General features: G+C 41.7%; 1 protein-coding gene across 1 annotated transcript in view; it reads right to left on the bottom strand.

Moving 5' to 3' along the window:
* Window positions 1–27687, bottom strand: part of LOC132825070 (voltage-dependent calcium channel subunit alpha-2/delta-4-like) — a 477734-nt gene that overhangs the window by 411696 nt on the left and 38351 nt on the right. The window contains exon 3 of the mRNA XM_060840078.1: window positions 13181–13297. Within this exon, the coding sequence (XP_060696061.1) occupies window positions 13181–13297 (117 nt within the window). The remainder of the gene's footprint in view (window positions 1–13180; window positions 13298–27687) is intronic.

Genomic DNA, 27687 nt, shown 5'->3' with positions numbered 1-27687 from the left:
ATGACACTTGTGTGGATTAGAATAGAAAGGATGAAGACACCTCCACACATCTACCAGCCCCAACTCCCTAACCAGATCCGCCAGCTGCATAGATCTCAAAGATATGCCCGCAGAGCTCCTAGATATCGTGTCCTTCTCTGGGTCAATGATACAGTTAAGACCTCCCCCAATAATTGTATGGCACATCTCAACAGCCATCAACTTGGAGAACGCTTCCGTTACAAGTTTAAAAGGGTGCACCGGGGGGCAATAAAGATTCAAAATCCCATATTCCACTCCATATATTAGGGCTTTAATTAATATATACCGTGCAGAACTCATCTTTTATCTGGCTTAACATTTGGAAGGGAAGATTCTTCCGAATAAGAAAGACCACTCCCCTACTTTTTGAGCTGTAAGGTGAAAAGAACACCTGGCCAAATCCAGCCTGTTGCAGCTTCAAATATCTATAAGATTGAGGTGTCCCTGTCTGCTGCAAACTGCGAGAGCCTTTGCCCTTGGTCATTTTAAAAAGCATCAAACAGTTAAAGTTTGATGTAGAATGGCCAAGGACACTGGGCAAAAGCTATTTTAGGTAATTTAGCAGGTGAGGTGAGGGTGGGTACCCCACTTTGCCTGAGTCATGGGCAGAGCTCTGCAGACTCAGACCTACTGTGTTGCTGTCATCTTGGATCTCATAGGGGGAGATTTTAATTGTATTATCGACCCTGAGGTGAACAGGATACCTAGCAGCTCTATGGGTATATTTATGAGATCTAGGCAGTTGGCAGATCTGAATAGGGAGTTAGGGTTGGTAGATGTGTGGAGGTGTCTTCACCCTAAGGGTAGAGATTTTACTTTTTATTCTCAGCCACACAAGTGCCATACCAGAATCGATTTTTTTTGTCCCTCTGACCTTCCTGAACACGATATTATTTTGTAAAATAGGTAATATAACTATTTCCGACCGTGCCGCAGTATATATGGAGATTAAGACTAGTGACCGCAAGATGGGTTCCCGACATTGACGTATGGACCCTTTTTTATTGAAGGATAGCAAGTTCATAAAATATTTTTTGCAGGAATTTAAAGCTTTCTGGGATATCATTTCAGGCACGGCTAGTAACCCATCGGTGATGTGGGAGACTGTTAAGGCATACATCCGAGGCTTGATTATCTCATATTCTGCAACCCGGAAAAGACAAAAGGGAGAACAACAGCGTCTGCTCAAGGCTCACCCGAAGGCAGCTGAAACAACATGTGTTGACAGGCCCTCAATTACTAAACTACAGCGGATCACGGCCCTCAGAGCAACTTTGAATACAGCACTTACTGAAACAGCAAAGAGGGAGATACTATTAGCGAAGCAGAGATGATTTGAATACAGTGATAAGCTGGGCAGGTATCTAGTGTACCTTGCCAGAAAGAAAAAGGCTCCCCAATCTATTACGTCTATTAGAGAGAGTGCTGGTACCCTGACATTTGATTGTAAAAAGACCAATGCAGCCTTCAGAAAGTTCTATTTCGAATTGTATAAGTTGGAGGGTTGTGAGGATAGAACGGAGAAGATGGAGTCCTTTTTTAAAAAATCTGGCCCTCTCGGGCCTAACCCTGGAGCGTGTGTCATTCTTGAATGCCCCCCTGCCAACCTAGGAAGTAAAGGAGGCGGTGAGGCAGCTCCAGAGCAGGAAACTTCCCAGGCCAGAGGGATTGCAGGCTGAGTTCTATAAATAATTTATAGGTGAATTGGCCGGGCCACTTATAGATATGTATAATTACTCACATAGTCAGGGCTGCCTTCCACCTTCTCTGAGAGAAGCAAATATCTCTCTCATTCTCAAGAAAGGAAAAGCCCAGATGACTGCTCTGCATACAGACCCATATCCTTATTGAATGTAGAATTTAAAATTCTCTCAAAAATGTTGGCATTAAGATTGGAGAGGGTTTTATCATTTATTATCAATGAGGATCAGACGGGGTTTATAAAGAGTCGCAGATCAACTAATAACATTAGGAGAGTGTTAAACATGGTACAAGCCTGCGAGCAGGGAGCAATACTGGGAATCGTTGTCTCCCTAGATGCAGAGAAGGCATTCGATCAGGTAGAATGGCCATATTTCTTTTATACTTTGGAATGGTTTGTTGTTGGAGAGGTCTTTACTAAATGGGTTACAGTATTATATAATGACCCCAAAGCAGTGGTGATTTCTAATGGTGTAAGTTTGGATAGCTTTAGTGTTGGCAGAGGTTGTTGTCAGGGATACCGTCTCTCACTATTATTATTTACACTAGTGATTAAGCTGCTGGCGGAAGCTATATGAACTGACTCTAACATAACGGCCCCAGAGATTGGACTGGGCAAGCACAAAATTACTCTCTATGCAGATGATGTTCTTCTTTTCCTAAATGACCCATTGACATCTGTGCCCCGCTTAATTCAAGTGGTTAAATTATTTGGTATGTTCTCAGGTTACGAAATCAATTTTATGAAATCAGTGGCCATGTCATTAGGTGGTCTTACCGCCATATCCAATTTTCCGGATGGATCCCACTTCCCCTTTCAGTGGTCACTGGGAAGTTTTCTTTACTTAGGTATTTTTATTACTCCATCATTTGGTCAGATATATAAAGCTAACTATACACATTTATGAGAGAAAATAAGACAGGACCTTCAACGCTGGGAAGATCTCCCAATATCTTGGCTAGGAAGAATAGTTTTAGTTAAGATGAATATCCTACCTCGTCTTGTATACCCAATGAGAATGCTTCCTTTGATGTTGCCGAGACAGGCGCTGCGTAAGCTTTACGGTTGTCTTGGCTCCTTTATTTGGAATCATACACGGTCCCTTATTAAATTAGATAAGCTGCAGCTCCCACAAGTAAGGGGAGGGCTGGATTTTCCAGACATCAGGAGGTACCAGTTGAGCTCTTTGTTATCTTATGTAGCTGACTGGGTCTTCTGTGACCCACAATCAATCTGGTTAGATATTGAGGCCTCCCAAGCAAAATGTTCCCTCATCAATCTAATATTTATGGACGAGATGAGAGTAATTATGGATTATTGTAAAAACCTTACTGTATTAAATACAATCAAAGCCTGGAGGATAATGCGACAGGATGAGGATAGTCTACAAAAGACCTGCCCTTTTAACCCTATAGTGGAAACATTGGGATTTCAGCCAGACTTGACTGATGCTAGATTTAAGATCTGGGAGTCCAGAGCTATCTCCTGTTTGGGAGATCTGTTCAATGGGGAGGTCTTAATGTCCTTCGAATAGTTACGTCAGAAGTTCGAGTTGCCCTGCAAGGACCTTTCTTGATATTTTCAAAACGAGACTTTTATACAAAAGAAGACCACATTGATGATTAATCCTTATAAATTTGATAGGGAAAGGAGAGTGCTTCGGCCGATGGTCCACCCTTGGTTAGTACTCTCTACCACTTACTACATAATAAGGTATCGAAGGACATGGAATGGTTATATAAAACCTGGAATCAAGAACTGGGGATCTCCTTAGAGGTGTGGGAGGATATCTGGGAAAATGCTAGGAAGATCTCTATCTGTAATAGAATCAGGTTATTCAATTGAAGATACTTCACAGGGCTCACATGGCATCTGAATGACTTGCAAATTTTAAGGCAGGAGCATCTCCAATGTGCCCTAAATGCAAAATAGAAGTTGGTACTCTCACGCATTGTCTGTGGACATGCCATAAGATTAGTAGATATTGGAATAGTTTAGCGAATGCCTTGACAAAGAATTTGGGAATGGAGATTGGGCTGGACCCAATGTCTCTTCTTCTGGGTTCTCCAATTTTCCCTCTCTAGATGTATACGGGAGGAAATTATTCACTATCCTTTCCTTCTGTGTGAAGAAAAACATCTGAGTGAATTGGGTATCCGAAGGGCCACCAGGACTTGCAAATTGGCATAGGATGGCCACGGAATAGATCCCTTTGACTTCATTACGAATATGGTGCACCAAAAGATGGAATTATTTTATAGAACATGGCAGCCCTTTTTGAATTACATTGATATATCTGCCATATTGTTCAGGACCTTTGCTTCGCCATGGGGATGGTGCTGGTTGGTTTGGGGGCCCCTGGGAGGAAGAATCCCGTATAAATACGGGTTTTGTTATGACTTGATATACATTTATTTTGAATGTGTATCTAGTTATTTATTTACTTATTTCTTTTCTTTTCTTTTTTTGGTCATTGTGAATAATGTACGCTATCCTATTTTGTGTTTTGGTAGTCTGTAAAATAGATTAGTGTTAGTTTTTCTAATTTTATATTGGTGTTGCTATTATATTGTAAAGTGGAATACACTATTTTGTACTAATTTTGTTAGAAATCTCAAGAATTTTTTTCAATAAAAGAAAATCCTGTTCCACTTATTACTTTTTTTTCACCCTGTTCCCAACTTAAAACCAATTGGTAAGGCACGTGACTCATTTGAGAGCTTCAGGAATTCAAGATAAATATGTCCAGTCTGTGTATTGGCCAAAATTGTTGTAAGATATGATTGCAGCTGGCACATGGTTATACTAGGATCTTCATTAGATAGGTTTTCTTTACTCACTTGTGGGAGTTGCTACTGGACCAGTATTTATTGCTCAACCATAGTTGTTGTGGAGAAGGTGATGGTAACCTGTCTTTGTGATCAGGATCTATGGACAGAAATCAGAGTTAACATTTCGGGTCTAGTGACCTTTCTCAGAACTGATGGTAGCTTGGAAAAGGATGGTTTTATACAGAAGACGTGGTGGGGAGAGTGAATGATAAATGGAGATACCCGAGGCCAAAAGGAAAGAGAGAAGAACAATTAAACAGACAAAAGACTGGTTATAGGTCAGTCTGTGGGAATGAATAGCTGCTAATGGGAATAATCTGTGGCTGACAAAGAGTAGTGCACAGTCACAGCCTGTGTAATAAAAAGGCTTGGTGTGTGGGAGTGGGGAAAGCATATGGAAAGGTGCTCAAGCCTTAAAATCATTGAACTCGAATTAAATCCAGAAGATTGCAAGGTTTCCAAGTGAAAAATGAGGTGCTGTTCTTCCAGTTTGCACTGAACTTTACTGGAGCACTGCAGTAAGCCTGAGACAGAGATGCTGGCCAAAGAACATAGTGATGTATTTAAATGGCAAGTAACTGGAGGTGCAGGATCTTAGGTGCTCTGTGAAGTGACCGCCTAGTCTGCATTTGTAGAGGAGACTACATTATGAGCAGCAAATACAGTAGATTAGATTGAATGAAGTGCAGGTAAAACGCTGCCTCACGTGGAAGGTGTGTTTGGCATCTTGAATTATGGGAAGGGTGGAAGTAAATGGACCTTTTGTGATTGTAGGAGAAGGTGCCATTGAGGTGTGAGGACATGTTGGGAATGAAGGAGGAGTGGACCAGGTATTGTAGAAGGAGGGAGGGGAATACACGTCTGGTGGTGGCATCTTGCTGTAGATGGTGGAAATGGTGGCTAAAGATTATTTGGAAGTGGATGCTGGTGGAATTGTAAGGAAGGACAAGGGGAACCCTATTGCTATTATGGGAGGGAAGAGAGGGAAGTGAGGGCTGAAGTGCGGGAGATGTGTTGGACCTGGTTGAGGGGAATATCAATCACGATCTGGGAAATCCTTGGTTGAGGAAGAAGATGGACACTTTGGAGGCTCCCTTATCAAAGTTGGCATCATCAGAATACATGCAACAGAAATAAAGGAACTGGGAGAATGAAATGGAATCGTGACAGGAAGCAGAGTGTGAGGATATACAGTGTGGCACTGGAAAAGCACAGCAGGCCAGGGGCAGCATCCAAGGAGCAGGAGAGTCAACAAATGACACATTCCTAATGAAGGGCTTATGCCCAAAACATCGACTCTCCTGCTCTTCAGATGCTACGCTTTTCCAGTGCCACACTTTTCGACTCTGATCTCCAGCATCTGCAGTCCTCACTTTCTCCTGTGAGAATGTATAGTCAAGGTAACTGTGGGAGTCAGTGGATTTGTAGTGGTTATTGGTGGCCAACCTATCCCTGGAAATGGAAATAGAGAAGTTGAGGAAGGTAATGGCAGACTCAGAGATGAATCAGGTGAAGGTGGGATCAGCTTGGAAATTGGAAGCAAAATAAATAAACTTTTCTAATTCCGAACAAGAGAAGGAAGCAGCACCAATGATATCATCGATATAGCAGGAAAAGAGCTGTGGGTGGGGCTGGAGTAGGACCGGAACAAGGAACGATCCATGTAGCCCACAGGGAGATAGGCATAACTGGGGCCCTTGCAGGTATCTATGGTCGCTCCTTTGACTTGAAGAAAGTGAGAGGAGTTAAAGAAGAAGTTGTCCAGAGTGAGGATGAGCTCATCCAGGCAGAGAAGAGGGGTGGTTGATGAAAACAGTTCAGGCCTTTGTGTGAAAAAAAAGGGTGGTGCATTGTGGAATCAGCTGCCAGAGAAAGGGGTGGAGGCTGATACAATTACAACATTTAAAAGGCATCTGGATGGGTATATAAATAGGAAGGGTTCAGCGGGATATGGGCCAGGTGCTGGCAAATGGGACTAGATTAATTTAGGATATCTGATCAACATGGACAAGTCAGATTGAAGGGTCTGTTTACATATTGTACATCTGTACAAGTCTATGAGTCTATGACTCTAAGTGAAGAGCCCTAAGACCATACTAATAGGGGTGGACATATAAAGGGATTCCACATCCATAGTAAAGAAAAGGCATCTGGAGCCCACAATCTGGAACTTCTGAAACTGACAAAGCATCAGAGGAATTGCGGATGTAAGTGGGAAGGGTCTAGATAAGGAAAGAAAATATGCTCTGTGAAAATGTGTATTTTTTCTTGAATAATTACTCCTTTCTAGAATAATATTTCTGCAGCTTATAATAATTTTGGAGACCAAAGAAATGCTGGTTCAATATATGTAGTGATTGAAGCCTCCATTAAAGTAAATATTTTCACCATCCCTCTCAGGGGCTGACCATACTTCTGCAGACCATGCTTCTGCAGACCATGTTGATTTTATTTCAGATCACAACTTGAATTTATCTTCTTGTAGCTTCTGAGAGGCTTTTTCTGGCCCACACAAGTTCATTTTTTAATAACTTTTTTCAGAGCAATTTAATCCTAAAAAGATAGATTTACTTCTGCTAAATCTTTTCCAGCTCTGAGCTGCTATTGTTTCTTCAGGAGCAGACTCGATCTATGGCACTTTAAAAGTTGTTGAATTCGTAAACATTTAACTGATTTTATATAGATTTATTAAAACTCTCTCCTCTTTGGGTTGCTATAGATTGTTTGCATTGCTGGTATTTTCTTCACTTTAGGGAACAATCCACACTGCATTATGTTTTAAGAGAAGCCTGGAGTTAGCACTTAGTTCTGTTAGGTGCGCTTTTGCATCAAAATGTTGCTAGCAACTCCTCTTGTAATACTGTACTACTAATGTTAAAGATGAAGGATTCACTATGAATAAATCTTCAGCAGCAAAAGGCGCGTGCTTGAGTAAGATCAATAGTTTATTGCATTATAGTAAGATAATAGGTTTCAGTAGATCATGTGAGAGAGAAAGCAAGAAACAGCAAAGAGTATCTTCTTGTAGCTTCTGAGAGGCTTTTTCTGGCCCACACAAGTTCATTTTTTAATAACTTTTTTCAGAGCAATTTAATCCTAAAAAGATAGATTTACTTCTGCTAAATCTTTTCCAGCTCTGAGCTGCTATTGTTTCTTCAGGAGCAGACTCGATCTATGGCACTTTAAAAGTTGTTGAATTCGTAAACATTTAACTGATTTTATATAGGTTTATTAAAACTCTCTCCAACCATTTGCACAGGATTTCAGTAGCCTAAACAGTGGTCTTTAAACAGTTCACTGGAGGCCTCTCAGAAAAAAAACACAAAGAAACATAAAGTTTATTTTGATAGGGCCAAGAAGAGTCCTGGCCTGCTCCTAATAGTTTTATAAAAAAAACTCTAGTCCATTGTCAGTCCTTAAAAAGCTCTTCGAGTAAAAAGTGAGGTCTGCAGATGCTGGAGATCACAGCTGAAAATGTGTTACTGGTCAAAGCACAACAGGTCAGGCAGCATCCAAGGAACAGGAAATTCGACGTTTCGGGCCAGAGCCCTTCATCAGGAATGAGGAGAGGGTGCCAGGCAGGCTCAGATAAAAGGTAGGGAGGAGGGACTTGGGGGAGGGGCGATGGAGATGTGATAGGTGGAAGGAGGTCAAGGTGAGGGTGATAGGTCGGAGTGGGGTGGGGGCAGAGAGGTCAGGAAGAAGATTGCAGGTTAGGAGGGCGGTGCTGAGTTCAAGGGAATCGACTGAGACAAGGTGGGGGGAGGGGAAATGAGGAAACTGGAGAAATCTGAGTTCATCCCTTGTGGTTGGAGGGTTCCCAGGCGGAAGATGAGGCGCTCTTCCTCCAACCATCGTGTTGTTATGTTCTGGCGATGGAGGAGTCCAAGGACCTGCATGTCTTCGGTGGAGTGGGAGGGAGAGTTAAAGTGTTGAGCCACGGGGTGGTTGGGTTGGTTGGTCCGGGCGTCCCAGAGGTGTTCCCTGAAGCGTTCCGCAAGTAGGCGGCCCGTCTCCCCAATATACAGGAGGCCACATCGGGTGCAGCGGATGCAATAGATGATGTGTGTGGAGGTGCAGGTGAATTTGTGGCGGATATGGAAGGATCCCTTGGGGCAATGGAGAGAGGTAAGGGAGGAGGTGTGGGCGCAAGTTTTGCATTTCCTGCAGTTGCAGGGGAAGGTGCCGGGAGTGGAGGTTGGGTTGGTGGGGGGTGTGGACCTGACGACGGAGTCACAAAGGGAGTGGTCTTTGCGGAACGCTGATAGGGGAGGGGAGGGGAGGGAAATATATCCCTGGTGGTGGGATCCGTTTGGAGTTGGCGGAAATGATGGCAGATGATACGCTGTATACGGAGGTTGGTGGGGTGGTAGGTGAGAACCAGTGGTGTTCTGTCTTGGTGGCGGTTGGAGGGGCGGGACTCAAGGGCGGAGGAGCGGGAAGTGGAGGAGATGCGGTGGAGGGCATCGTCGATCACGTCTGGGGGGAATCTGTGGTCTTTGAAGAAGGAGGCCATCTGGGCTGTACGGTATTTGAACTGGTCCTCCTGGGAGCAGATGCGGCGGAGGCGAAGGAATTGGGAATATGGGATGAAGTTTTTACAGGGGGCAGGGTGGGAGGAGGTGTAGTCCAGTTAGCTGTGGGAGTCAGTCGGTTTATAGTAGACGTCTGTGTTGAGTCGGTCGCCCGAGACAGAAATGGAAAGGTCTAGGAAAGGGAGGGAGGAGTCTGAGATAGTCCAGGTGAAGACATGCAGGTCCTTGGACTCCTCCATCGCCAGAACATAACAACACGACGGTTGGAGGAAGAGCGCCTCATCTTCCGCCTGGGAACCCTCCAACCACAAGGGATGAACTCAGATTTCTCCAGTTTCCTCATTTCCCCTCCCCCCACCTTGTCTCAGTCGATTCCCTTGAACTCAGCACCGCCCTCCTAACCTGCAATCTTCTTCCTGACCTCTCCGCCCCCACCCCACTCCAGCCTATCACCCTCACCTTGACTTCCTTCCACCTAACACATCTCCATCGCCCCTCCCCCAAGTCCCTCCTCCCTACCTTTTATCTTAGCCTGCCTGGCACCCTCTCCTCATTCCTGATGAAGGGCTCTGGCCTGAAACGTCGAATTTCCTGTTCCTTGGATGCTGCCTGACCTGCTGTGCTTTGACCAGCAACACATTTTCAGCTTACAAAGCTCTTCCCAGGATTGCTTTCCAACCCAGAGTTAATAGGCAGCTGGAACTTCAGGGGATTTCACTCATTTACTATCATCCTAGCCATATTTAAATAAAGGCTGATTCCGAAAATGTCTCGCATCTCATGTGGCAAAAATGAATAGCTGGCATAAATCATCACGCCTGGTCCACAGCTGTTTTATGATTAGCCACGTAGTTTTAATTCTGATTGAAAATGTTGTGCAGATTGTCTTGTTAATGACCTTGTGGCTATTAACAGAAAGTTCAGATGGGAGGAGTTGATACAAGAAGGACCCACCCAAAAACTTGGACTGATTTGATCGGAGTCTTCAAGGTTTTAACAGGAAAAAACAGGATAAAGAGAAACTATTTCCATTGGTTGGGGATTCTAGAACTAAGGGACTGTAGTCTAAAAATGAGCAGCAGACTGTTCAGAAGAAATGCTAGGAAGCATTTTTACACACAAAAGGTGGTTGAAATTTGGAACTCTCTTCCACAAAAGCAGTTGATGCTGGATCAATTTAAACCTAAGATAGGTAATTTTTTGTTAAGCAAAGGTATTAAGGATATGAAGTTCGGCTAAAGATCAGCAATAATTTCACTGAATGATGGATCCGCCTTGAGGCACTGACTTGTCTGGCTCCTGTTCCCACGTTCCAAATTGAAAAATGTAAATTCAAGAAAACAGGTGGAAGTCTGATTGCCTAATCTCTTAATGATTGCAGACACTAAATTACAAAGCGTTTTGATTGGAAAGGGAAAATTCAAGGACAATATCGTACTCTGCAGATGCTAACAGAGCTCATGAAGCTACAAACAGGTACCTGAAGACATTTACTTCATCACGCAACAGTCCAAAACTCAGATTATTGTCTTTAAGTTTAGCTATCACTTTAAAGTACTCCCACCTTAGATGGTAACATCCATTTATCACCATGAGGTGGCAATGAGTTTCTATACATATATTGGTTTATCATTGATTATGTTATTTGGCAGAATTAATCACCCCTTTGTGAAGAGTAACTGTCAAAAGGTGGAGTCACATGATGCTCATAGCTCTTTACTGTGTCATATATCATCAGCTTCTACAGCAAACACACTGTACTTGCATGTAGACCATAGCAAAAGGTGAAAGGTAAAGTGGACATGTGAGGTAAGGAAGGACCACTGTCAGTTGGGAGGCGCTGCCACAGTCAGTTCAGGGGCCAGGCCATTTCAGATCTGGGGAATTTGTCATGATCCTTTAGTCTGTTGGTCCAACATAAATCACTGCACTGTTGCAGTCTGGGGACTGGATCATGGTCAATACTGGAAGTCGGGTAAAATCAGTTCTGGCCTTGGTCAGTCAGTCTGGGACACCTTGCAAATTCAGATCAGAGAATGGACTGCAGTCAGGTGGAGCGTGAGTCATATATAATCTGGGGAGTTTTAAAGACAATCCAGGATGTTTTCAAGGTTGCAGGAAGCTTACGTCTAAGGATTGACCTGATTGTATTTAGTGGCTGAGTAAATAATCACAGTGATTGGGGCAATTGTCGATGATAAGGTGCATCCTAGTAGGTTACCAGAGAGGACTGTGAGATTTTGAAGGGGGAGGAAATCGAGGCATGTCATGGCCACTCTGACCTCGATACAATAAGGGTAGAGGGCCTTTGAGGTAATTTGATAGTCAAAGCACTGAACCAACGTTAATGCTAAACCTGTTATGATATAATGAGTACTTCCACTATCTTATGTGCCTGGATGTTAGCAATAAAACGTTTTATAGCACCAAACACAAATGTGTAGCATCAGAGAGTCCAAATTGTCGCCCCCCCCCCCGATTGCATCTTTAACCCTCATTATTACTTCAGAGGTCTGATGTAATGATCTTCATTATAATCTTACAATGTGAGCATCCTCTTTGACACTTCCACTGCTATGGCTTTGAATAGTTAATCTGATCCCTCAATTGTGCTCCACAATAGTGATAGTTTGTCTAATTTAGTAATATGAGTTAATCATTGGTCATCTTTGTTTTGATTAGGACAATTTAGATTCCTCAGTTTTAAAATGATTACAGTAATTTACTCTAACCAAGTGAAAAAGGGGGGAAGAGGGAAAATAAAGTTCCCTTATTACAGTGCTCTGTGATATTACTCAGAAATAATGACATCATAGCTCCTTGAAAGTGGAGTCGCAGGCAGATAGGATAGGAAAGAAGCCATTTGGTACATTTTCTTTTATTGGTCAGAGTATTGGGTACAGGAGTTGAGAGGTCATGTTGCGGCTGTACAGGACATTGGTTAGGCCACTTTTGGAATACTGTGTGCAATTCTGGTCTCCTTTCTATTGGAAAGATGTTGTGAAACTTGAAAGGGTTCAGAAAAGATTGACAAGGGTATTGCCAGGGTTGGAGGATTTGAGCTATAGGGAGAAGCTGAATAGGTTAGGGCTGTTTTCTCTGGAGCATTGGAGGCTGAGGGATGACCTTATAGAGGTTTATAAGATCATGAGGGGCATGTATAGGATAGATAGACAAAGCTTTTCCTTGGGGTGGGGGGTGGCAGGGTCCAGAACTAGAGGGCATGGGTTTAGGGTGAGAGGGGAAAGATATAAAAGAGATCTAACGGGCAACTTTTTCACGCAGAAGGTGGTACGTATATGGAATGAGCTGCCAAACGAAGTGGTGGAGGCTAGTACAATTGCAACATTTAAGAGACATCTGGATGGGTATGTGAATAGGAAGGGTTTGGAGGGATATGGGCCAGCTGCTGGTAGGTGGGACTAGATTGGTTTGGGATAGCTGGTCGGCATGGACGAGTTGGACCAAAGAGTCTGTTTCCGTGCTGTACATCCCTATGACTCTATGAACCTTTAAAATAATATCTTGGCACTTTACATGAAGTCACATTTTATTACTAAACAAAAAAAAAAGAACCACACAAGGAGTGTTTAGGTCAAAAGTTTAGTCAAATGAGAAGATTTTAAGGACTGTTTTGGAGAAAGCAAGGTAGAGAGGCAGAGGTGTATGGAGGTCTTCCAGAGCATACAAAAAATAAATTAGAGTGCATGCAGTGATTTTGAAATGTAGGTGCTGTTGTTATTCAGTGAAATTCTGGTGGGGGGTAGGGTTAATGGTTGAGAGAGGACATTGGAAGAACTTTGTGTAATTTCATGGAAATTTTAATGTCCAACTTAAGCACTGTTTAACATCTCATCCAGAAGACAGCAATTTCAACAATTGAACATTAATTATTTTAAACATCAGACTAGATTATGTGTTCAAGTTCTCCAATGAGGTAGAAATTTCACACAAGGGTACAATTATTTTGGAACTTGTTGTTAAGTTGTCTGCTTTTTCTGTTGAATCATGCAACATTTAAAAATCCCACACTAATAGAAAACAACTGCTGGGATACAAATTATGTGTGAGTTGAGTAAATTAGTTTGTACCTTGACTGCCTCAACTTTCCTTCCTAACATCTCTTTCATCTTCTCTCCAAACTGCATTACCAATTCCACGCCATCCACTTCTTCAATCCTTATGAAGGGCTCTACATCTTTGTATTTCTAGACAGGGAAAAAAAAACAATTATAACAAATTGCAGTGAACCACAAGGTAACCATCATTCACATATTCTAAGCCTCTATTTCGAAGTTGGATCTCTTGAAATAGTAAATGTGCAGCACAATTACAGACATTGTAAATATTATTACCAATTAAAATGTCCATTTTCAGTTCACTAGTAGATCTCTTGTTGCAGTGTCTAACTCCGCTGTTCTGAAACTTAAGAGGTGAATAAACTTTATGGGAAATAATGTAATTTACAGTGATTCAAAGTATTCAACTATAATCTTTATTAATTGTTTACAGCTGTTTTGGAGACTGAATTACATAACTATCCATTATTCTTTCAAAACTGGAAATGAGAAACATGTCCAAAGTGGCGGTGGCAAAGTAGGATGCTTCAGCCGGAGCTTGCCCACTCCATCTATTTCTTTCTTGCTTCTTTCTTTTTTTCTCTCTTGATGTTTATTTTCTTCTTATCTTTATTTCCAGCCTCAGCATGGACCAATTGCAGTCTCTTGGCAACACGTGGTGGTCTCTCGAGCTGGCATGGTGGTGCCATGGTCTGGTCTCTCGGCCTGGTCTCTCGGCCTGGTCTGGCAGTATCTTGGTGTGCAAGTGGGTCCTGCCTAGGCATGTTCTGGTGACAGGAGGAGATCGAGGAGATGGCAACTTCAACAGCAGCAATGACATTGCGGTCCAAAGTGGAAAGAGCGTGCAGTGAGGGAGGCCCCCTAGCGGTGGCATTGTGAACAGGCTGTTGAGGTCTCCTGGAAGGCAAATTAAGTGTAGGATTCATCAAAGACTGTTGAATTTTAACTTTATTCCTTTATTTTTCTAATTTAAAATAAGAAAGACTATTACTTTATTTGTTTATTTTTGACTTATGCTAGTAATGCTTAATTTTTAAAAGTTTGTTTCTTTTACTACTTTGTATCTAAGCTTTTTGTACCTAGGCACCTTTGTACCTAAGATGGTGCCATGTGAGGCACCATTAAACACTTCTCATGATACTTCTGTACTTCTGCACTTGGGTAAACATGGCAATAAAATCTAAACTTAAATCTAAAGATTTGATTTTTTTTATGTTAAAGAAAGAAAATATACATTAAAATGGGTGTATCAAGTGTCCATCAGACATTAATATCTAACAGTTGATAATACTGGGAAGAAGTGTGGAATTTAGTTTAATACTTCCCCATTCCATTATAGTAGGTACTTGCAATTGGAAATTCATAGTTTACTATGGGAGAATCTAATACCCATGGCCTATAACATGGAGAAGAGCAGTAGGAACCAAATGTAATATATTCACATGCAAGTTGCGTAACATTTTGACCTGATCATTTTTTTTCCTACAATAACTGGGTCAACATCCTGCAGTTCCTTAAGTACGAGCAATATGGAAGCACCATCACACCTGCAGGTGTACGACACTGCTTTTTCTGATAGAGAGGGCAATAAAAAGACATGGCCATGCCAACAGCACCTACATTTTGCAACATTGGCCCCTGTACTTGCATGCGACTCTTTGCTTTCTAAGGAATGGGCAAATCCCGAATTTGCCTGACAATGGAACATTTTCCTGGTTTGCGAAAACTGAAGCAGGGTCCTGGATTTGACTGAATTGAGGAAGGATCCTGGAGTTTGATAGTACTGCAACAAGTTTCCAGAATCATTGCAGATGGTGAATTAACATCTGACAAAACAATCAGATGCAAACCCAAGATTTAACACAACTAAAATACATTTTTGAAGTTTATTATTCTATTGACTTTGTTATGGAATTCGTCAGCTGGGTGAATGCTCTAATAGTAGTGATGATGAATGAGAACGTGATTCAGAGCATTTGCAACCTTCTCTACAACACTGAGTTGCATTGGGAAAAATCAAGAATACCAACATGCAAAATAGGAACAGGACTAGACCATTTGGCCCATCAAGCCTACTCCACCATTGAATAAGATCACAGACGATCTTTTCATGTTCTGAATGCCACATTCCCATCTAACCACAATAAAGCACAATTCCACATGTAACAAGAATCTATAAACTATTGCGTTAAAAGCATACAATGATTCCATCTCCATCGCCTTCTGAAATAGCAATTTCTAGAGTTACATAACCAAAGAAAACATTGGACAAATCCACAAAAGGAAACATCTTTTCCATGTTCACCTTGTTATAACCATTCAAGATTTTATCCACTTCAATCAAGTCAAGCCGTCACTCTTCACAACTCCTGTAGAAACAAGCCAGCCTTATAAGACAGGAGAAAGTGAGGACTGCAGATGCTGGAGATCAGAGCTGAAAATGTGTTGCTGGAAAAGCGCAGCAGGTCAGGCAGCATCCAAGGAACAGGAGAATCGACGTTTCGGGCATAAGCCCTTCTTCGGGCATAAGCCCTTCTTTCCTGAAGAAGGGCTTATGCTCGAAATGTCGATTCTCCTGTTGCTTGGATGCTGCCTGACCTGCTGCGCTTTTCCAGCAACACATTTTCAGCCTTATAAGACAACCTACTCAATCCCGGCATCAATCTATTCAACATCCTCCAAACAGTCTCCAATGCACTTCACCCTTAGTTAAATACAGAGACCAAAACTGTACATAAGTATTCAAGATGTGCTCTCACCGATGCCCTATATAACCTAAATATAACATGCTTATTTTAACTTTCAATTCCTCTTGTAATGAAAGGATAGCAATCCCATGTGCTGTACCTCCAAACTAAAGTATTGTGACTCAGTGACAAGAACGCTAAGATCAGGTTGGAATTTTGTTATTCTCCATTTAAGTAATACTCTGCTTTTTATTCTTCCTGCCAAAGTGAACAACTTCAGCTTTTCCCACATCATAGTCCATTTTCCAGCTGTTTGCCCACTCATTCAATCCATCTATATCCTTTTGCAACTTTGTTATGTCTTATTTACAACATATTTTCCTTCCTAGTATTATGTCATTTGCAAATTTATTTGTCAAGCATTTGCTCCCCTCATCTAAGTTATTGTTGTAAATTGTAAAAACTTATGGCATAAACACAAACTGTTGTGAGACTCCATTGTCACACATAGTTAAAAATTCTATCTTAACTGAATCTTTCCATATTTTGGCCGTCAATTTCAGGAAGTTTGAGGGAGGACTTTTCCTTGTGATCCCTCGTAACCTTTCTCATACAATTCTCCCTAGCTCTCCTCATTAATTATGCACCTTTCTTCCACAGTGTTGCACTTGTGCAATCTTGTGCTCAGAAATGGTGGACAGTCACTGACTGTCCAGTAACTAAGTTGCAGGCACCATGTTTCAAACACAGCTGCATATAATTTCAAATTGCTGCATGCCAGGGTTGCCCTTCCTGTGTTTCTGTAAAATTTCAAAAGGACAAGCTTGACAGGAATGTTCTGCGTGGACATTCACCTTTTAGATCAATAGACTCCCTACAGTGTGGAAACAGGCTCTTTGGCCCAAAAAGTTCACACCAACCCTCCGAAGAGCAACCCACCCAGACCCATTCCCCTACATTTACCCCTGACTAATCCACCTAAAGCTACGGGAAATTTAGCATGGCCAATTCATTTAATCTGCACATCTTTGGACTGTGGGATGAAACCGGAAGACCTGGAGGAAACCTACGCAGACACGGGGCGAATGCGCAAACACCACACAGACAGTTATAGAGTCATAGAGATGTACAGCATCAAAACAGACCCTTCCGTCCAACCCGTCCATGCTGATCAGATATCCCAACCCAATCTAGTCCCACCTGCCAGCACCTGGCCCATATCCCTCCAAACCCTTCCTATTCATATATCCATGGTGACAAGACCAAGAATCCCAGCAACCAAGCAAGCTTTCTTGTGATATGCCGTGCTGCTCCCCTTTAAGACTGCTGTGAATGGAGTCTTAAATTGCACAATCTTCTACTCCTTCTGCAAAACTCATTACCTTTTGTCTTCTCTAGGCACAGCAACACCCTGGATCATCTATTTGCAAGAGACTAGTACCTCCAGATATTAAATCCATTCCACCTCTGAGGAAAAAGCCACAGACCTCTTACAGGCTGTACTATCAAGGCTGTATCCTACATTTTCCCCCAGCCCAGATACTTTCACCTCAATGGGTACATAAGCTAGACTGGACTTGGGAGCACATTCTAGTAAAAAATGAGGTCTGCAGATGCTGGAGATCACAGCTGCAAATGTGTTGCTGGTCAAAGCACAGCAGGCCAGGCAGCATCTCAGGAATAGAGAATTCGACGTTTCGAGCATAAGCCCTTCCTGATGAAGGGCTTATGCTCGAAACGTCGAATTCTCTATTCCTGAGATGCTGCCTGGCCTGCTGTGCTTTGACCAGCAACACATTTGCAGTTGGGAGCACATTCTGATGAGTACAAGTTTCCAACCTAGGTCACCAGCATTCAGAGTGCTTCCACAAACCAGGCATCTGCTCAGTCCCAATTAGCAGATGACTCCACATGTTGACCATTAATAATTGTGCATACAGGCAAATTTGTACAAGATATTTAGTAAACTGGATTAAAGGTTTGATGTATCCATCAACATTATTAGTACGGTGCTGGCCTCAATATTCATGTACCTAGTTGCCTCAATGGATAGGTTGGTAGCAGCCTTCGAGAAAGAGATTCAGCAGAACAGTCAATATCTATTGAAAAGGCACATAGATTTATAATCAAATGTCTTAGCCATTGATGCTCAACATCAATGGGAAAATGAGAGAGGGGTGAGGGACCTTGATCTCAGTCCTCCTTCCATGGTGACAGAGAAGGCACCAAGTCAGAGAAAGAAGCATACATCTGCCACCACAGAATGCCATGTCAGGTCACTCCAGAGGTGCACAAACTTTCAACTGTATGTTGCCTGGACCCACCAACCTTGTGGAAGTTACCAGCCAAGGACCTGGACGGCACACATTCAGCATGTTTGGGCTCTCTAGCCATAAACATCATAGGTTCACCTGCTCAAATCTTCAAAGCTGATAGGATCCAGGGAAGCTCTCTCTACTCCAGCTGCAGACCCTTGGACTGCTCCATAAGTTGGTGAGAAAGCAAGGAAAAAGAAAGCTTTCCTCAGGCACATTGCAAATAGAATATCACATATGCAAATACATTTGCACTCTAAATCAGTAGTCGGATTGTCATTTTTGCTGTAGGTTCAAGAATCAGTCAACTGAAGCTATCCTTGTTCAGCATCAGATAATGTGAGAACTTTGTCTGAAGGTGTGTTATTCTTTCCCTAATACCTATTGTAACATATATGTTGTGGGAGCATCAGATGCTTTGAAGCTTTGAAACAGTTGGCTACATTAATTGTTAAACAATAGGAAAAGCGAGGAAAGAACAAATAAATAAAGTCTGTATTTGTTTTTGAGACTAAAGAAGGGTTGCTTGCATTTGGATCAGCAATACAATTATGGTCAATGAATAGTATTTTCAACTAATTAATGTCTCTTGAAAAAGATATCTCCTCTGGTTTGTTGCCCCAATACTGAATTACTCTATTATGATAAAGGTGATATTCCTTTCACTCAATGCTCTCATCTCTCACCTCAGAACACTGTGCTGCAGTCCCAGCTCTTCAGCATCCATCACATCAGCTCTTTCCCTGCTCTAGCTTTGCAAAACACAGCATGCTAGGATTATGCAGCATGCTGTTTCTGGAGTGTTCTGCAATGCCACCTCAGACTGAGGCAAGCATTACAGCTTCATCTTGAAGAGGCCTATCATCTGCTCCAAATGGTCCTGCTGGAAGAATGGGCTATATTGTATCCACACTCAGGGGAGTTGTGTAATGGAGGAATGAGATATATTTGGAGAGAGTAGCCATTGGTTCCCAGCAGCCAGACATATAAGGCATGATGACAGATTAAACTTTAAAGTTTGATCGACATTTTTCAATTTTTTATTCCAAATTGTGTGTTTTAAAGAAGGACCGTTACAGACAAAGAAATGTAAATACAATGCAGTTTGGCAAAGTACTCATGGAATGTTGCACTTGTAGGATGAAAGAAAGGATGAGAGAGAGGAAAATAAACATGATGACAGAGAGGAAGACAGAGAGGAGCTCTTCCTGGAATATGGTGGCCATCATGTGCAGAAAATGCAACTGGCAATGAGAAGCTATCTTCAGAGGTAAACAATTTGTAATTAACAAAATTTACATGAAGGTGCTATATATAAGGTGGCATGGTGGTTCCCATCTGCCACAGCAATACCTGGTGCTGTAGACCTGACCGGACCTTATTGTGCATAGTTAATAGGAATTCAGATGTTGGGTCTTTCTATCATCTCCTCTGTTCATATGGAGATGGATTCTCTTCTGGTGTCAGGAAGCTGGGTTCAATCCCAGCCTTGGGCGACTGTCTGTATGGAGTTTGCACATTCTCCCCGTGTCTGCGTGGGTTTCCTCCGGGTGCTTCAGTTTCCTCCCACAGTCCAAAGATGTGCAGGTTAGGTGAATTGGCCATGCTAAATTTTGCACAGTGTTCAGGGATGTGTAGGTTAGTTGCATTAGTCAGGGAAAATGTAGAGTAATAAGGCAGTAGAATGGGTCTGGGTGGGATATTCTTCGGATGGTCGGTGTGGACTTTTTGGGCCAAATGGCTTGTTTCCACGCTGTACAGATTCTATGATTCTATGAAACCATGTAGGTACAGAAAAAGAAAAACAAGAGTTTGTACATGAATTTCCCTACTGACTAGTCATTAAGGACATCAAAAAAACTAATCAAGGTATGTGAAACTTGAAAATTTTATCAACCTCAACTATCGAGCAATTTCATCCACATACAAAATTCCTTCTGAGCACTGGCACCAGATTACAAATAATATTTTCAATGTTCAGCTCATGATTCTATTCTGATGACTGTTTATTTAACTCTATATCCTTTGTGTGCCAAACAAAGATATTGTGTGCAGCAATGATTGATGTATTGGCAGTCATATTCAGTACATTTGTATCTCAATAAATTGAATCTGACAAAGTTCAGCAGTACACTAGTATACTAGCAGTATTTGTTCAATATGTTACTACTTCTTACTACCCTCCCAATGGACCCTCAAGGCACTATTTGTTATGTCTTGCAGCAGGTATGCAATATACCTTTCATGGATATACTCATGATGGTCACTGCCATGATATGGTGAATGACTTGATAATCTAAAGTTCTGTCTCCATCTTACTGAGCTCTATTCAGTTGTAGCATGACAACTTGAGGGAAATGTGCTGGAGTATATCAAAATTGTTTAATCGCGGTAGTAATTATGACTCTCTTAGATGGATCTCCTTTGGGAGTCTTGCCTAGTTAGTTACGGTTGTTTTTATACAATTTTGTTTGCTGCAGTGAATGGTCATTCCTCCTTGAAGTTCCTGCTAGAAACAGCGATAGCTTCCCGCTTGACTATTAGCTGACTAGATATGACCGAGAAAAATTGTAAAATGGCTGTTTGAACCACATGGATCACGATACAAGGTCCAGTCAGGTCTACAGCACCAGGTATTGCTCTGGCAGATGGGAGCCCTGTCGTAGAAAAGAGGATGACCCACCGTGCAGATCAGACTATTACAACTTTGATCTTCTACAACTGAATCAATGACAAAAGGGGAAGCAAGTACATGAATAGCAGGGCACCAAAACATTAGATATGACAACTTACATTGAGCCAGTCAGAATCAAGCCCTCAGAAAGCAGAACAGCTGATAAGGAGGTAGTGATCCATTATGCCACAGATGGTCTGCTTTGTGCAATCTGCAATTCCCTCCTCCCTACTGTGGGGAATTTTAGAGAACATATGGCCAAGATACATCAGGTCAACAACTAGGTGCTCTAAATGCGAGATGAGTGAAGAATATCACTCTATAGCCTGTTATTACACGAAATGTAACAGCACTGGGCCTTCTAAATCACCAGGGGCCTTTGCAAGCTCAAGATGTAAGTTAACATTTATATCTAAGATTGGTCTTAGCCAACATGAATGACAGAAGCATGCAGAAATTCACAATGAGAAGTGCCTAGAAGCCCTCAAGATGACGTCTAAACCAGGGAGGCTATAAATGGATGGAAGAAAAGACAACTTCTCCATGAGTTAGAGTAACAATATGCAGGTTGCACCTTTTATCCACAAGAAGATAGTCAGTATCCTAATTATAAAAACAGATCTCGGATAAGAATAGGATACTGCAGAACAGTCATGTGGAATTCCAAGCCCCAGTGTCAAAATCCCCAAGAGGCCACCCTTTAGAAGACCTGAAAATGAATCCTCAGCTATCCAGCAACAAAAAGGAATTATCAGACCACCCGCCTATACTCCTAAACATCGAGATATTGATAACTAAATTACATAGGCAGAAGAACTCATAAATAAAAAGGGGGACCATGGGTTAGATCCCTGGGACTTGGGCTTATCAAAATTATCACTGACCACCTTATTAACGGAGAAGAACCCTACCCAAGTACTGTAGATAGAAGAAAAGAAGAGAAGAAGAGGAAGACCGAAGAGGAAGAAAAGAAGAGACTAGGAAGGAGAGAGTTCTGGAAAGACTCAGGATCGAGAAGATGCTGGATGGAAAAGATATCCAAATTCAAGATAACTCAACAACTCTACAAGCAAGACCAAAGACAGCTGGCTCAACAGATTATGGGAGCCCCAGCTATCACTGCATATCCACTCTCCAAGGAAAAGCTAGAAAGAAACTTTGTTTCAAACTCCCACACCACCAACACCCATTCACAACGCCCCCCCTTCCCCAACACCACCACCGCCATGTTAGGAGTCTCTATGATATTAGACGGAAGAAAGATTAACTGTTCCACCCTGGTTTTCACAGACGACATTGTGCTCTTGAGTGACTCACACAATGCAATGACAAAGAACCTGAAGATTATCCAATCATTCTGTGATAATACGGGATTTACCATCAATATCATGAAGATGTAAGGCTTCCACTTTACATATAAAGGAAAGACATTCTTATACAACCATGAAAAGCATTGGTCACTCAAATGAGGTAACATCCATTATATTCCCCTGGGAAAAACAGAAAATTACTTGGGAGTCTGCATTGATCCAGGGGCATGTGTGACAGGAGAGTGGGGAGAGAAACTTAACACATGGATCTCCAAGACATTGTTCTCTGCCCAATACAAAGAAATCCTCAAGAATATTCTTCAGAAACTGGACGCTATTATTTGCATCAAAGATATTCTATGCTTACCGGCCCATACAACCGACAGCATAGTTTATTCAAGGAATTGAGACAGAGGACTGGGTATGCCTAAACTTGAAGTCCACATTCCAGTGGCCATTATTCATAAATGATAGTTGCTTGAAAGATCTAAGGATATAGTGATCTGAGCTTCCTTCCAGTTTTGCCCAGAGAACAACAGGGACAAATTGAAGGACGGAGACATCTTGAAGTCCTCAAGGAAGTTGAAACTTATCAACAAAAATAAATCAAGCAAAAACTGGATAGCAGAACAGAAGGTGCCCCCAGATCCATCAATCCTGGAACACTCTACTTTACCGCTACCAACTACAAGGCTTGGTGTGACTGGGAGTTGCCAAGTGTTTGAACCTCAAGTCATGGCTTTAGAATTCAATACTGTAAGAATGATATTGTATCCAACTCACATGCAAAACCATCAATCCAGAATAAAACATCGAGGTTTATCCATAGCTTACTGCTTAGATCCACCTTTTATCCCACCAGGACAACCTTAAACTAGAGGTAAACCGTACCTACAGAAAAAATGCTGGAGATTCAATACTCTGCAGGAAACACTTCAAACATTGCATAAAACTGTCCATTTGTTAAGTATGCCCACATCAAGCCTCAAAATCTTGGAGAAGCTTCACCAGTTTGTTGGAGAATATGGATGGACTGCCTACTGGAACCAAGAATGAAGGATAAGGATGGAAATCTATGGAAGACTGACCTCGTCTTCAAAATGGATTGAAGAATCATCATTGTGGATGTGACAGTATGTTTTGGAGATGAACTGAAGTCCTTGGAGAGGGCTGGACTGAGAAGACCTTGAAGTATAAACATCTGGATCAAGAAATTGAAACTTTGACACAAGAAACCAAACCCTTGTTCTTTGGATTCACCTTAGATACACAACGAAAGTGATTTGAGGAAAATGAACAGTCTTGTATGTTTTTTGGGCATACAAAGGCACACCGAGACTTACCATCTCCCTGATACTGGAATTTCTGCAGGTATTAAGCCACAGGTGAATACTAAAGAATGTCATCCAGTGCAAGCTGAGGATGTCCCTCACCCATCGCTGGTGTCAAGGCATAATAGGCTGCCCAAGGCCACATTTTGGTGTGGGTGTCTATACAAGGTATGTTTAACGGTGATGGATTAGATAGTTATTTGAGTAGGTTAAGTTTGAATAAAGTTTCACAGTTGTATTGTACTGTTGTAAGGTTTTAGTACGCACAAATGAGGTTTTTGGCCTTGGCAAGCTAACCAGAATGATCTATCTGTCTATACATTTCCCATTGCACAGTGATTGTTTTAGAGCATCATTGCTTGGTGAATTAACCTGGACCCTGGGATGTCCCTAAACCATCCTTCTTTAGACCCTATGGCTATGACCTCACAACATGAAGGCTTTCAAAACTTTGACAAGTGACAGTAAAAATTGGATAAAGTACGCATTGAGGGTTTCAAAACTAGCCCAAACACAAAAGGACCTGTGACTGCAGTGTACATGCATGAATAGCAGGAGTTGTAGTAAGTTACATAATTCTTCAGTACTATGTGACCCACAGCTAACATTTTACGTTGCCAGAGCTAATGGAATTATCACACTGATGATCTCCTCACCTAATGTTATAGCGGTAGCTCAGTAACAATAAACATAAATATAAAAGAATCGTCACTGAAAATTAGATAGCCGTGGATTGTAAAACATTCAAATGACTAATTACAATAGGCTTACGTAAGGATAGATCACCAATTTAAATAGCCAGGAAGTAGAATTGTCTCATTTCTACTTCAACTTATTAAGCTAGAAACCCTCTATCTCTATCCTCTTATAAAATGAAGATTTAGCTTGTTTCCTGACATAACACAGAAATCAAAATGCTTATTCAGGTTTAAAGATGTAATTGGGAACCAAAACCTTTCTACAGGTTTAAAACTAATATGGGCAGTCAAAGATTACTGATTGGAAAATGTTTTTTTCAGTACAATTGGTGATTTTCTAACGAGGCATAACTACCTGTGGTCAGTCAATTCCACCATTTTGTTTCCTTTAGTTTGGTGCCAAAGTGTCAAAGCTGATGTGATGTTACCAATAAAATGTCATCAGTATATATATTGCTATGTCATGTCACAGTTCACACAATAAAATCTGTGATCGTTAAACATACCGGGACTTATTAAAATTGATGTGCTATCACTCTAGGCAATGGCTTAGCCTTACCAGCAGTGCTCATATTTGGGAGACAGATGTGCATAATTCTTCCCTCCTATACTCCCAATTATGCAATGGTGAGTGCTTGGGAATGCCAAACAGTCATATTGGACTCAAAACATTAACTGTGTTTCTCTCTCCAAAGATGCTGCTAGACCTGCTGAGTTTCTCCAGCACCTTTTTAAAATTCAGATCTCCAGCCTTGACAGTACTTTTATCTGTGATATTATAGCCATGTAAATTGCTATTACAATAAAATTCAAGACATCTCTCTACAAGAACAGAAGTCTCTATGATATATGTTTATGTTAACTAACATAGAGTGAACAACAAATGGTATCAAGGGCCATTATTTTGCACTCTGGAGGCAGACCAGGCATTTAACCCTGTTGAATGGGTTTTCCAGCACTTGACAAAGATGTAGGTAAAAGGAAGTAGATCCATCAGGAAAATGTCTTTACAATATTATTTCAGATCAAGGAGGAACAGGAATGTTTTCTTCATACTCACCAACTTCACTTGTAACCCACGCAAACCAACATAATGGCTCATTCTCCTAACTTCTCAATTTTATGGATGTAATTCGGAGGTATGAGCTTTGCATCAGCTTTTCCTTGCCCATTAGACAAATAACCAATCAGTCATGCTGGCTTTGTGAAATGTGCAAATTCTGGAGTTAAAATTCCACGGTATTTTGGGAAACCTGCAATTACAGGTTTTGTGACCATTAGATTTGTTGGGCCATTAAGAGGAGCACATAACTGTATATGAATCTTTTATGGGGTATCAGGGTCTTGGAGATTCAGGAAAGCAATGCTGGGAATAACTTGATTTATACAAATTTTGCACAATAATGACACATGTGTATGACCATTGCTACATCACCAGACCTCCACAACCTTTTTGGATTATATACATAGTCCTCATAGTCTCCTTTTCTTAATAAACTATTAATCTGCTGACTTTAGCACCTAAAATAGTTTGGGGAGCAGAGTCTCTCACGCTTGCCACTGAGTACTGGTGCCAAGGACATCATGGGAGTACAGGCATCAATATAACAGCCTAATATACCAAAAATACTGATCCAGCACTACTTTGAAGGATTTTGATTGCAACTGCACATGTCTCAAGTATATTTGCTGAGGACCGAGGGAATTATGGACCTAGAGTGTACAATTTGGGTGCTCGCTGTGCTTGTATTTGAAGTTATGTTCCAAAGAATGAGCACAATGGATATAAAAGTTCACATGTGTATTCAATAAAGCAGTATGAAAAGCAACGCATCTCATTCAGAATTAATTACTACTACCTTATCTTCTCTCTGGCCGTTACAATATGAGAAAATGGAGCAGACCATGACACATTCACCTATGACAACACCAAAAATATCTCTATTACAAACAACCAGAGAAACATTTTTTTTATTATTAGGTGGTGGTGAGCTGCCATCTTGAATCACTGCACTCCTATTGTGTAGGGACTCGCTATGCTGTTAGGGAGGGAATTCCAGGATTTTGACCTAGCTACAGTGAAGAAGCAGTGGTATTTCCAAGTGACAATGGTGTGCAACTTGGAAAGGATTAATTATTTTGTTCTTTACTCACCAAGCTCTGTGTGACACCTGTAAGCATTATCTGCCAGTGCCTTGAAGTCTGGGTTTTAGTTTGAGACTGCTAATCAGATATAGTCCATCAAATGGGTATCCGCAAGGCGAGTGTGATACTTGGACTTGATTATTCAGATTTGGGAGAATGCTGTCGCTGAGGTATACGAAGCTAAAGTAAGCTTTCACTTTAAAACACAGGATGACAGGGGCTGTTTATCTGTTTTCAGTCCCCAAAAATCACTGTCCCTTGATCATTTTGCACAGTAATTATCTCTGTATCAATTCCATTGCTTTAAGTCAACCACCTGATTGGTGGATCTGTCACCAAATTGATTGTCTATTTAAGGGAATAAATATAGAGACAGAGATGCACAGCATGGAAACAGACCCTTCGGTCGAACTCGTCCATGCCGACCAGATATCCCAACCCAATCTAGTCCCACCTGCCAGCACCTGGCCCATCTCCCTCCAAATCCTTCCTATTCATATACCCATTCAAATACCTTTTAAATATTGCAATTGTACCAGCCACCACCACTTCCTCTAGCAGCTCATTCCATACATGTTCCACCCTCTGTGTGAAAACGTTATCCCTTAGGTCTCTTTTATATCTTTCTCCTCTCGCCCTAAACCTATGCCCTCTAGTTCTGGACTCCCCCACTACAGGGAAAAGACTCTGTCTATTTACCTTATCCATGCCCCTCATAATTTTGTAAACCTCACCCTCAGACTCCGACACTCCAGGGAAAACAGCCCCAGCCTGTTCAGCCTCTCCCTATAGCTCAAATCCTCCAACCCTGGCAACATCCTTGTTAATCTTTTTTGAACCCTTTCAAGTTTCACAACATCTTTCCGATGGGAAGGAAACCAGAATTGCATGCAATATTCCAACAGTGGCCTAACCAATGTCCTGTACAGCCACAACATGACCTCCCAACACCTGTACTCAATACTCTGACCAATAAAGGAAAGCATACCAAATGCCTTCTTCACTATCCTACCTACCTGCGACTCCACTTTCAAGGAGCTATGCACTCCAAGGTCTCTTTGTCCAGCAACATCCCTGGGACCTTACCATTAGTCCTGCTAAGATTTGCTTCCCCAAAATGCAGCACCTCGCATTTATGTGAATTAACTCCATCTGCCACATCTCCGCCCATTGGTCCATCTGGTCCAGATCCTGTTGTAATCTGAAGTAATCCTCTTTGTTGTCCACTACACCTCAAATTTTGGTGTCATCTGCAAACTTACTAATTGTACCTCTTATGCTCGCATCGAAATCATTTATGTAAATGACAAAAAGTAGAAGACCCAGCACCGATCCTTGTTGGACTCCACTGGTCACAGG

Source organism: Hemiscyllium ocellatum, chromosome 19 (genome assembly GCF_020745735.1).
Source record: "Hemiscyllium ocellatum isolate sHemOce1 chromosome 19, sHemOce1.pat.X.cur, whole genome shotgun sequence".
NCBI lineage: Eukaryota > Metazoa > Chordata > Chondrichthyes > Orectolobiformes > Hemiscylliidae > Hemiscyllium > Hemiscyllium ocellatum.
The sequence above is the reverse complement of the archived record's forward strand: the minus strand, read 5'-3'. Positions and strand labels throughout refer to the sequence as shown.